The sequence below is a fragment of the Muntiacus reevesi genome, chromosome 5, assembly GCF_963930625.1.
Source record: "Muntiacus reevesi chromosome 5, mMunRee1.1, whole genome shotgun sequence".
In the NCBI taxonomy this organism is placed as follows: domain Eukaryota; kingdom Metazoa; phylum Chordata; class Mammalia; order Artiodactyla; family Cervidae; genus Muntiacus; species Muntiacus reevesi.
Window position 1 is genome coordinate 114,009,861 of NC_089253.1, and position 13,318 is coordinate 114,023,178.

The 13,318-nt window shown below is 40.3% G+C and overlaps 1 protein-coding gene across 1 annotated transcript in view; it reads right to left on the reverse strand.

Moving 5' to 3' along the window:
- Positions 1–13,318, reverse strand: part of CENPF (centromere protein F) — a 60,757-nt gene that overhangs the window by 23,722 nt on the left and 23,717 nt on the right. The window contains exons 10-12 of the mRNA XM_065936216.1: positions 12,044–12,166; positions 6,419–6,554; positions 1,128–4,534 (exon numbers count right to left, since the gene is read on the reverse strand). Of these exons, the coding sequence (XP_065792288.1) occupies positions 1,128–4,534; positions 6,419–6,554; positions 12,044–12,166 (3,666 nt within the window). The remainder of the gene's footprint in view (positions 1–1,127; positions 4,535–6,418; positions 6,555–12,043; positions 12,167–13,318) is intronic.

A 13,318-nucleotide genomic window follows, 5' to 3' on the forward strand; every position in this document is an offset into this window, starting at 1 on the left:
CATACTGCCTACCAGATTCACCTCTCTCCTTCCAAACAGTCAACACAATTAAACAAACATTCAGGAAGTGCTCGCTATGTGCAGGGTCCTGGGTATTTATCAAGAAGACAAACCCTTCAGCTCAATTATGTGATCATCTAAATTGTGATGTAGTTATATTTCAAAATTTTTTTCTTGTTAGGAATATTCTAAGTAGCCAAATTTGAAATTTTCTTTGGGATTATCAAATAAGAGGCTAACAAGTTCCAAATAAAACGGTCAGCTTCCATCTTCAGCATTTATGACACTCTTCGATAAGAGAATGCAGTAAGGCTTCATGACCAAATTCCCAGGCCAAGGACTTAATCACTTAATATAAGCAGCTTATATCACTTTATATTCTTGGATAAATCACATGTTTGAACCTCCCCTTCTCTTATCTGTAAAGTGGGGATCTGCTACTTTGACCACAATTGCTATCACCTCTCCACCTGCCTTCTACCACCTGACAGAGGTACAGGGAGGGAATTAAGTAAAACTCACTGACTGTACACAATTAGTAGTTTGGCTGGTAGACAAGAAAAGACAAAGGTGTAAGTAACTAAACAACTACTTATTCAATAAAGAAAAAAGCGTCTCTTAGAATAACTGATATCAAATCATAGATTTGTACCCAAGCAAAGTATTAGAAAAGTATTCAGAATTACATAATAAACACTAATATTTAGTTTCATGACTATAACTCTGTAACATTAAAAACAGTCTGAAAAGGGTAAGAGAGATAAAAATTCCAATCACCTTACCATTCCTAAGGTCCAATTTGAGATTCAATGTGCTTTATGAACTCACAAAGTGAAAACATAAAGACATCCTCAAGAAGACAGTCTGACTCTATAACATGATTTTCTCTAGGAGACTTTTAAAAAAAACCTCTGTAGTAATGTCCAATATAAGACTGTTTAAAGATAATCAGGATAGAAATTACCCCCCAAGTTCTGGCTTCTTTTTTCAAAACTGTGGTATATTTTCCTCTTATTTCCTTAAACGCTAAAAATATTTTAATTTGGATTTAACGTCAGTCTCAACAAACACTGCGTGCCTGCTAGGCACGCGGTTAGAGAAAGCGCGCGTCGGTCCCGTGTACTTACATCTTCCACGTCGGCGCCAAGCAGAGACCGGGCGCTCAAGTCCAGACCCTGCAGCTGGAGCCGCGCCGCCTCGAGCTCAAGCGTCAGGCGCCCCGTGTGCTCCTTCTCGGCCGCCAGCTTGGACTCCATCTCGGCTGTCACGTCGGTCAGCTTCTGCTGCCACCGTTCACTTTCCGACAAACACTGCTTCCTGAGGTAGGCGAGCTCCTCCCTCGAAGAACTCAGTAGCTCCTTGAGCTCTTGGATTTCCTTGTTTTTCGTAACCCCTTGACTTTCAATTTTCTCTTCCAGCTGCTTGAGGGACTGGAGGTACGTCTGACAGAGGGTCTCAGGTTCTCGCGGGCTCCTCAGCGGGGCAGCGGGGATTTCCTTCTCGGTCACATTTTCCTCCTCCTCCTCCTCCAGGCTACTGCAAGAGACTTCCTCCACAGTGGACTGGTTTGCCGAAACAGTCCCTTCTAAATTATTCAAGAGGGACGTTTCTGTTGTGTGCTCTAGAAGATCTTTGTAGAAAGAGGACTCTCCCAAACCGGCGTTAGCGGGGCTGTCAGTCACACAAGAGAATGACAAGGACAGTAAATGCTCCTCCCCGAGTCCTGGCACCACCTCCTTCACCAAGTCGCCTTGAGAGCTTCTCAGACCCATGGACAAGATGGAATTTTCAGCCTTTAATGTGTCAACGTAGGACTGCAGCTCTGACATCTTAGAGCTCATCAGACAGTGCTGATCATGTAAAATTTTGTGTTCACTCTGTAAAGATGAGAATTTCTCCTGTAATTCAGCAAAGTGCATTTGAACCTCTTTGTTTGACAAGGTCAAATGCTCATAGAAATTATTGTCATCCAAAGGATTTAAGTTCGCAGACGTCTGCTCATCTTGTTGTTCACCAAATTCACCTTCTGGCGTTTCTTCCACTAACTCGCCTTGGAGAAGCCCATTTTCGTCATTTAATGTTTTAACTTCATTTATTAGTTTCCCTACCTCTTCTGTCATTTTACTAGTTGCTGTGATACATTCTGATCTTGAGTCATTCAGCTCACATATGAGTTCAGACTTCTCAACCTGCAGGGCTTCACACATTTTCTCTAACTCATTCAGCTTGTTCATGGCTGTCTGTAGAGAGCACTGCAGGTGGGCATTGTCCTGCTGACTTGTTGACAACTCATGAAGCACTGAAATATATTTTTCTTCTGGATCTATTTCAGAGTCTCCAAGGCCACTGATATCTTGTGACCGAGTATCTTGTTGCAAATCTTCAGTTTCTAATTCTCTAGTCTGTAATTCGTGCTGGAGACACTCTTCCTTTTCACTTTGCTGAAGTTTTAATCCCATGTTTCTGACTTTAGTTTCTACTTGCACCAGTTGTGCATTATAAGTGTCTAGAGAAGTATCTTTTACATCAAGATCCATCGGAAGTTGAACGTGACATGTATTTATCTCCCTCTCTCCTTCTTTCTCAGAGTCTTGAATTGGTTCCAATTCTAGACATTGATACTCATGTTTTGTCTTCATTAATTCCATCAGGTGCTCATTCTCTTGTAATAAGGCATTAATTTCCTGTTGCATCTTATTTTGTTCATCCTTTAAATTCATGATTTCTTGCCTTAAACCATCGGCCTCCCTCTTGGAACTGTTTTGGATATCTGTAATCTCAGACTGCAGGGCTTGCTGCACTGTCTCCAACTCCAGAATTAAATTCTGGTTTCTTTCTTCAGCTAATGCTAACTGCGATACAAATGCTTGGTGTTCTCTTGCAAATGTTTCCTTTAGCTGTCCTAATTCATTTTTTCTGTCTTCACAAACACCCGTGCACTCACTCAGCAAGCATTCTAATTTAGAGTTCTTTTCCTGAACCGCTTTATATTTTTCACTAAGATCCCGAAATGCATTTCCTGTTTCTTCACATCTTTGTAGTAAAGTAAGTCTTTCTTGTTTGTACTGATTAGATAACTCTGAAATGCTTTTGTCTCTTTCATCTATACAGTTTGAAAAACTCTCGGTTTTTTGGAGCAAGTTCATCTTCTCTTGAGTTAAGGTGGCATTAATTTCCTTGAGAGTCCCATTCTCTTGGGTCAACCCTTCAATGTCCTTTTTATTTAGAGAAATGATGGAATTCAGTTCCTTTTTCTCCAAGCTCAGGGATTCAGACAAGAACTGTAGCTCCTTTAGAGATTCCTGCAGTAAATGGTTGTTCTTTTTTAACTCTCCAATCTCTGCCTGCTCCGTTTCTAATTTTTCATTCAAAAGTTGCAACTCTCTTTCCTTGCTCTCCAGGGCAGCTAAAGTTTCGGCAACAACATTCTGATGAACAGAAGTGTCTTCTTGTAACTTACTAATGCGTTGACTTGTTTCAGCCACAAAACTTTGATGCATCTGTTCTGCTTTCATGAGGTTTTCTTCAATTTCTCCTTTGATCTGCACCAACTCTTCACACTGCTTCTGCAGATCTGAGTTCATCTGCTTTTGCGACTCTAAGGAAAATTCGAGAGAAACGACTCTATTTTGCAACACGGATGAACTTTTAGGACTTTGGTCTGTGGCTACAGGGCATCCGCTCCTTTCTGAAGGCACACTTTCTTGCTCTCCAATTGTATTTGTGAAGGAATTGTTCAGTGCAGACTGCTGTTCAAAAGCCAAACAACTTCTCTGATGAGGCTCACTTATCACCACAGAGGAATCTCTAGATTTTAGCAGATCCCTGAGGCTCTCAGATTCAGCACGCAAGTCTTGGTAACGCTGGTCTTTGTCCATGATTTCACTTGACAGTAACTGAAGCTTATGTTCTAGGTCTTCCACTTGCCCAGTGAGGTGAGAGATTTTCAAACACATATTTTCTATCTCCTTCTCATGTTTCTGATCTGAGAACTCAGCTTTCTGTTGCAGTTCTCCATAGGCTCGTTTCTGTGTCTCTGCCTCCGTGGTCTTGCTGTCGATCACGTTTTGAAGGTTCCTGATCTCCACGTTTAGATTTTCTCTTTCCATCTCCAGGGTTCTTACCCTCTCATTATATTCATGACTTTTTATCTGCTGTGTCTTAAGACAGGTTTCCAAGTGATTAACTTTACTCTGCAAGCTTTCCTTTTCTGATTCCATCTGATTTAAAAGTTGTTCGTTTTCACTTTTCCAGCGAGAAAACAGAGTTTTCTCTTCTTTCAGTTCTTCGTATTCTTTCTTCTTTAATTCCAAAGCGTTCAACAATGCTTCGGATTCTCTTTCTGTTTTGCTTAACTTTTCATTCAGTTGTTCAATGTGATGTTCCCTTTTCTTCAAAAGGTCTTGAGAACAATCTCGCTGCTTTTCCAGGTCAGCCAAGGCAAGCTTCAGTTTCTCTAAAGTCAAGGAATTCTCTTGCTGATTTATCTTTTCTTGAAGATCTCTTAACATGGTTTCCTGAGAGGTATTCTTAGCTATTAAAAGAGGAAAAATATATTTTTAAGTTGTCACGGCTTTAATATTTATTCTATAAGAATTCTAAACTCTAAAAAAAAAAAAAACAACAGCTTAAGTCATGTAAAAACTGGCATTATTGCCTGCATACCTCCTTGAAAATAAACCACCTGACAATTATCTAAGCTCATATAAAGAAAATGAGAAAATGGTCCTTTTCATGATGGTGATACATGTGTTTCTCTTCTTTATAAGCAGCATAACAAAGTGCTATTGTATAAAACACCAAGGGGTTATTCTCCTAAGCACTTGAAACTTTCTTTTATTCTTTTATCTTGTATATGCTTATGTATATGCATATTTTTGCCCTTTGGAAATAGCTATTCAAGGAGAGAAAAGTGCGAGAGGAGCAGCACCAGGATAGAAACATCCCACATCACTGTGGAATATCCCCGATATCTCAGAAAGGCGAGTCACTTCTTCGCCATTTTAGTCAAAAATGCATAGGATCAGGCTTAAGGACAGAGTATGTGTTGCTACAGGGAATTATACTGAAGTATTCTGTAATAACCTATAAAGGAAAATAACTTGAAAACAGCTATGTGTGTATATATATGTGTATGTATGTATAACTGAATCACTCTGCTGTACAACCAAACTAACACAACTTTGTAAACCAACTATACTTAGATTAAAAAATATATATTTTTTTTCCCCAAAGTATATATGGTTCTATATATCAGCAACCCTCGAGGCATACACAGGAATATCAGTGAGGAGCAATGGCCCCACACCCCAGCCCCTCAGTCAGGGTGGTGCCTGTGAAGATGGGAACCATCAGGAAGCTGTCATAGACTCCATCACTGCCTGTTCTCTGCTTAAAAACTCCCCTCTGCCCACAGGCCTCTCCCAGTTGAGAATAATCACATTGCTTTCATTCAACAATAGGAAGCCTTCCCAAGGAGGCCGAGAAACAATAAAAGTTAAGAATCTCAGCAGTCAATGAGAAAGGTAGCATGTATTATAAACTCAGGGGTTATACCAGCTGGGCAGCAATTCCTCTTTTTAGCCCGCTCATCTCCGCCTACCTACTGAGAGTGGATGGCTGCTGCGGACAGCGCCATAGAGGCTATTTGCTTGTGAGAGCCCCAAGCAAGGCTGAAAAAAAATCCCTAACTCTTTCTTTTCCTATAGTTTTCTTTCAAAAAATCTGATGATTGATATTTCTACCTCCTGCCGTGGAAAATTGAAAGCTGTATGGGGATATTAGAATTTAAAAAAGAAAAGAGTCAGAAGTGCTCAGGTTAAAAGAAATCCAAGACGTGCAAACACCCCAGGGGAGAAAATAAATCTAAATAAAGACACATTCCACATACAAATAAATGTGAAAGAAACAGTGGAATCATTTGGTGTACATAGCATCATCCTGTGGCTATATAGAAAGTAAAGAAATAAAATCATTCAGTCAAGTAAGCCATCCACAAACAATGGTCACTAAGGGCTGGGAAAACATGCATTTAATATAGAATTTTCCATTATAAGGGAAACGGTAATGGGTGAGAAGATGAGCCGTCTGGATATAACTAACAAACCCACTTGAGACACAAAATAGCACGCTGGGGAAAGAGACAGCACCAACAATTTACTTTTGTGTGGAAAATATTTACCCTTCTGGTTTCAAAGTGCTGAAAACCAGGCATTTGGGGACTCAGTGTGTTCCAATAAAGAAAAAGTCCAACTATCACTCTGGAAACTAAAAAGTGGAAAAGCAAAAACTTTTTCCACATCAGCTGCTGAAATCTCTCTGGGAGAAGATATGGAAAAAATCAAAGAAGTTTCCAATGACATCCACCCTCCCTCGAGGGAACATTAGCCTAGAGAAAGAACTCTAAAATGCCACTCACCCTTCATTTCTTCTGCAAAATTCTGGCTCTGACTCAAGCACTGCTTGGCCTTCTTCAGTTCTTCCTCCAGGTGGCAGACTTCTCGGGCCCTCTGCTCAGACTGACTCTTGAGGAAGCTGTTTTCCCTCTTCATTTCCTACAGGACAGGTTTAGTTAGTTATCTTACTGTCCTGGCAGATGCTCAAGCAATTCAGCCCTTCTGCCTCGGTGGGACTTGTCTCATGGGACCGTGTGCATCTCACTTGCCCTTCGAGCAATGAAGTTAGATAGTTTTATTTCAATAAAATGATATCATAAATAGAAGTCAGAAGCACGAAACCTAAGAATTGATGATAATCTTTTTCCTTCAAGAACTTTACTTTTTGAAGCATTCGCTCATAAGAAAAACCCTTTTTACAAGCTCCCTAAAGACACAATCGCTCCAAGTTTCCATCACGCCTAAATAATCAAAAATATCTTTGCTAAGTTCCGAGGTGCTAACGAACCAAAAACATTCTTGTGACGATTTTTGATGTTTTGTTGTAAAACCATCTTAAGTTTCACTGCTCTATGGGAATGTCTTTATGAGTAAAATTACCTTTAAGAAATATTTATTAAAATCTGCAGTGTACAAGATGTTGGAATGGGCATTATGAAAGGTGCAGTCACAAATTAAGACACAGTCTCTGCCCTCAGGACAGGTACCGGCCTGAGGGGGCTGTCACTTAATACATGGCAGGATGCGTTCGGGTGCTTAAGAGAGGGGAAGTGTGCTAGGAGAAATGAGATGGCTGGAGCATGGGAGGACCAGTTCTCGGTGGAGGAATCTGAGGCTTCCCAGTGAAGACAGGCCCTTGGGTGAGCACCTGACTAAATGAAGAGCTGAGCATTGATGTGCCATAGAATAGCAGAGACCTACACACGCAGCCTCATTCTGTTTTCTAGGGAGACCTATTTTTCTTAGTCTTAAAACGAAGCAATATTTGTCTGCCAAATAAAAACGCTTCTTGTTAACCATGTGACTTGCATAATCGATATAACTCCTCTATCCATATTCCTCAACCTGCTGTTCAACCTTCAATGATATTACAGTTGTTAATTATTTCAACCTATATTATACGGCACCTTCTGGATCACTGGGAATTGGCAGGTATCATTACAAACTGACAGAACCAAGCAACCCCATCCTTGGAGTGGTGTGGGGAGGGGAAACTCATAAGCCTCACTTTAAAAGCACACAAACACACTTAAAAAAATATCCCTCTGAGAAGTAAAGGAAATTTTTGAATTCTTAAAGAAACAGTTAAGACCCATCCTCCAAAACCCTACTGCACCGTTAGAAAACAGATGGCCCTGGCAACGTGGTGCTGGAAGCCTGCCTTCAATTATCAGTCTGGTTACTACCAGCAGATGGGTACTGATGTAGCAAAGCCAAATTCAAGAAGAGGGAGAATCTGGCTGGTACAAAGTACTTGAAAACTTGCTGGCGGCTGCTGTATTCGTGTATATATGTTCATTTCATCATCAAAATTTAAGAGCCCGTTGTCATTGTATTTCTGTCTCCTTTGTCTTGATCCTCCCTCCTTTCCATGCACTCAACTGAGTAAGACTCTATCAAATTAAGAGATCCACCAGAACTAAAGGCCCACACCGACTCATGTCAAGACTGACGTTCATACCAGTCATTATGAAATTCTGCACAGGATGAATGATCACTAAGGTGCAAGGATGTGATTGACTTAAACGAGCATCATTCAGCTAGAGAATGTGTAATCGCTTGTTTGCTCTTCAGACTCAGAATAATCACCACTCAAATGAGATCACAGATGTGAAAGGAAAAACACCTTTACTCACTCTAAGGCAGGCAATGGGGCATCAGTAGTAGTGTTTCTTCCTAAAATTCAACAGCAGCTAGATTCTGTGTGTTCAACGCTCAGATCAGCTAAATGAGCTCAACACAGGAGAGTAACTAGAATGTAACCATCTAAGTTGCATTTTGCAACTTGTATTTTTTGCTCAAAAAAAATCATTGAATCAAAGGGCATCTACATCTAGAGGTGTGACAAGAAAACTGACAAGACTGTATGCAAAGTTGGGTGCATCCCAGCAGGAGGAAAGAAGGTGAAAAGAAGAGGAAGGAGGGACCCCAGGAGGGAGGGGGACAACTGATGTTTATGTGTCTGTTCGTCTATCCATCATGTCTATAACTGGAGACATTTAAGTGAACACTAGCCCAGTGGAAAGATTAACATGCCTTTATTCTGGCATTAGCTCCGTAAATATTTGTTTCTAATGAAGAAACATTCAGCCAACCCCAGGACCCTGCAGGCTTATCATGCTATGGCTATAGCCAACCCAAGAATTTTAAAAGGCCAGAATTTAGAAAATGAGTATCTGAAAATGAAGCTGTAGGCTGCCATCCATCAGCAATTAGTTTTCTGCACAGCTTACAGCCACTTAAGACTTGATTGGGTAGCTCATTACCAACGAGTTAAGCATACAAGGATACAGTCTCCCAGGCATCTCTCGCCACCAAATATGATTCGAAAAATTGGGTACTGGTCTGGAAACACACAGCAAAAATCCCTATAACCACAAGCCAGCATTAGAGCTTAGCAAGCAATTCCACCCAGAGCAACTCTGGTTTTAGAAGCAGCAAGGGAAGTGTCATTTCCTAGGGCCAGACAAAACACATTTCAGTTACTGTGTGGCATCTCGCGATCGCACCCATGAATGAAGCTTAATACGTCCCTTGCTGGCGTGAAGTCTATATGGTGAACCAGGGATGGATGCAAAGGATGTGCTTCTCCCCTTCCACCTCATCATTCTTGCCTGCCAGACCAGGTCCCTTAGAGGACCCCGTGTCATACAGGTCCCCACGCGCAGGAAGGTCCCCAAGCAAGTGTTCCCTCATCTTGGCTGTCAAATGACGGTTTATGATCGTCTAACGCCAGCACTATGGGGCTGGCACTAGATGTTGGATGAGCAGCCTAGCTAAACCCTCCATTCACTTTGATACTAAATGTTAACTTTACCCTTGATCGGGCCATTAAATCACGTTTCCACTACTGATAATTTCTCATTGTGAGCGGCATATTAGTTTGCTAAACACGGACAAGGAACATTTCAGTACAACTGTCACATAATTTCAGCATCCAAAACCTATAAGCGCACTAAACTTGCTTGCGCTTACTTATAATTAGATACAGAAAGACACCCAGAGTGATAGACTAGAATAGGCTATAATTTTAAACGTGAAAAATCTCAAATGCCGTGTCCTTTGCTCATCACTTTCTGTGCCTATGAGTGACAGCAAACAGTGGTCACACCAAAAAGTTCTAACAGTTATCAAGACCAAAGGGCCCTTATGGATTAGGCACAGGTCTAAGCACTTGGCATATAATACTTAATTTAAACCCTTCTGAAAAGGGAAGGGTTTTATTAGTCCTCATATGAAGATAAGGCAAGTCAGACTCAAAGGGTAAGTCATGGTCCCGAGGTCACACGGCAGGTTCAGATCTCAGGGCATCTAAAGCCACCATTTTACCACAAAGTTATACCACCCGTCAAACTGGGTAGATTGTTTTTCTGATTCCAATCCCAATTCAAAATGTGAGAGCCAGCTAAGCCCTTTGAATTTTTGATATTATTCTCAAAAGAAGACACATACACACAAACATGCATTGAAGACTATTTCTAAATGAATTCCCTGGCCCCGTGCTAGACACCTCCATGACTGCCCTCATTGGACACAGAAACTTATGAAATATTGAGCACAACATGACTGGCATTGAACTCAGCACAGCTCGAGTTCATGGTGGACAGCTCCTCGGCTGACAAACCAGACCCTGCAGGGACGCATGAGTCTTCAGAAACACCTGCAAGAAATGTCCAGCTTGCTATGCAAAGCGTTTGGCCAGGCAAACCGTTTGAAAAGTGTTTGGACCCATTTAACCAGACGATCGCTTTTACAAAATGTTTCCACCAGGCAGCCAGTGGAGTCGCAGGAGAGTTCCTGGCTGAAAGGGAAGCTCAGAGAGGGAAGAGCTCGGTGCCAGTCTGCCTGTGGAAATGTTAGCAGAAGCATCTGTTGGTTGGTCCCCACTGGCCAAAAGGCAAACATTTGTTTTGCTGAAACAAACGCTTCCATTTAAAAACGTTTGCTGATGAAACCATCATCTGATATGAAGCTTTCCTCCATTCCGGCGGCTGGGGCTGTGGCCGCCTCTCTCCAGCAATATTACCCCTCTGAGGCCATAGCTGCTTTAACAACCCCTTCTTTGCCACTGACAGATGTTCTGATTCTAGAACCAATACACTTTTTGAAGCTGAGAGGATAAATACATTTAGACGTGTCTCACCAGGATAAATCACTGTTCCTTACAGAGAACTTAAAAAGAAAAAAAATCTATACAATCTAACAAGTAATTTTAGATATGTAAAAGATTTAATATATTTTATAAAAATATTTTAAAAACTAGTGAAAAATAGTCTTCCCTGTGATATTTGATGGAGAAGAGACATCTACTGTTCTGCTATGCTTCTTCATAAAATTATGATGCTGACTTACGGCTCTATTCAAATTGTTTCAGCCTATTAACTATCCCTAGGTGGATTTTAATTAAGTCCTTTAAAATAAACTCCAAGCAGCTAAAGAAGTTCAAAGAGAACCAAATTAAAGTAAGTACAGATAAAATCTATTAGTAGAAGCAATATCAAGCTACTCCTTGTATCCTCGTCACTGGGAAACCTCATCCACCATTGTGTATCATGACTATGACTCTACAAAGACACCATCACCCATGCTTGCACATGTTTAACATGAAGGTTAGTGTGTGACTGCTGAAGCCAGAATAATACAATTTTTATTGCTTGATGCTTTTGTAACAATGTTAAATCTAGAAACCCTTTCTCTTTCAAAAAAATTTTATTTAAGTCTATCACTTTGCACAAGGTTTTTGATACTTGATGATTCAAAAGCCAACCCTTGGAAAGACGACTTTTAAATCATACCTTCTATCACCAACTTTGCTACTTTTCATTTAGAAAATCCCTTGCGGGACTTCCTTGGTGGTTCAGTGGTTAAGCGTCTGCCTGCACTGCAGGGGACACTGGTTTGATCCCTAGTCCAGAAATATCCCACATGCCATGGGGCAACTGTGTGAGGCTGTGTGCTGCAACCACTGAGGCTGAGTGCCCCAGAGCCCCTGCTCCATAACAGGAAAAGCCACCATCACTAGAGAAAGCCTGTGCAGTGAAGACCCAATGCAGCAAAAATTAAATACATTTTAAAATTAAAAAGAAAAAAAAAAAAGAAGAAAAGAAAATCCCTTGCCTTCTTCCATCCTTCCACCTCACAGGTGGTTGAAATATATCTTAAATATATTTATCTTAAATAAACAGTAGTACCAAATGGTCTTACTACAAGTCATGTTTTCCTATAATTGATAGATGCATATTAGTAAGTTACATCAGAATAGAAAGTGAAAAAAACCACTATGTTCTATGTCATAGATTATATACAAAACACTTTGTAATACTTCTGGCAAGTAAAAAAGAAAAACACTGCTGGAAAACGGTGCAGAAATTCTCTAACCCTGGCACTTCCTCATGCACAGAAGCGAATAAATGCTCTCTGCTCCTCACCTCACTGTTTCTCCTCAGCTCGCTTTCCTTGGTCTGACTTGACTGTAAGGCCTGTTCGGTTCTGCTGAAATTTTGCTTAAACTCTTCTAATTTTTTTTCTAGCTGTTGCTTTACGGACGTGACCTGCAAGGAGAAAACAAGGCAAAGCTTCGTTTTTGTTTTTACTTTTCAAGTAGCTATTCATTCTTTAACAATAAAAAGGTCATGGAATATAAGAACTGAAGCAATCTATTTTGGTTGAGACATACTATATATGTTATAGCTTAACATGGTCCTAGAAGCAGAACTTAAAATACCATCATGTTAACCCATGACATCACTTGGCAATAGCATATGTTGATGAACAAGGCTGGGCTTGGGGAGGAAATCACGAAAGAAAAAAGCTAACCACAAGAAATAAAACAACTAAATAGTAATAAACAACTAAAATTTGTTTTAAAAAAAAAAGAGATGAGAAACAACAGCAGTAAAAGATGGGAAAACAAACTGAGAGAACACATTTGCAATAAATAGAACAGAATAAAAATGATATTCCCAAAATACAACACATAAAGCATATCTATGATTCAATGTACAAAAAAGCAAGTCCATTTAAAAATGAGCAAAAGACAGAAATAGAAATTTTATACAAAAGATATAAATGGCAAGTCACCCTCTGAAAGAAATAACCTCAGTGGTAATCAAGACAGTGTGAATTAAAACAATAACATTTTTCACTCTTTGGCAAAATTTTTAAAATCAGGACTGTCCGCTACTAGCAGGATGAAGGTAACAGGCCTCATACCTGGTGTCAGGTAAACTGTTACAACCTTCCTGAGGGCAGCTTGGAAGCACCCTGTCACACGTGAGGAGATACATGCCCTGGAGGCCATCAGTGTCACATGCAGGAAGTTGTCCTACAGAAACATCAGCCCCACACATGTTTACCTGCCCAGTGATACTACCAATGGCACTATACAAACCTCAATACCCATCAGTAGGGAAAATAAACTACAAAACATCTGACAAGGACAAAGCTCAGAGTTTTCCTTTTTTAACAAAAATTAAAACAAGCAAGAAAAAAAAAAAATTATACATCTGTAAATATTTATTGTGTTTTTAATCTTGGAGGACAGCCAATAAATAATTCATAAAAATTTATCCTGGCACAGGAGGATTCTGCTAGTACAGAAACCCAGGTGAGAGATGATGTATATTAGAGCACATATATACAAATGCATGCAAATACACATATGCGTAGATATACACAAATACACTCCAGTGTACATGTGTGTG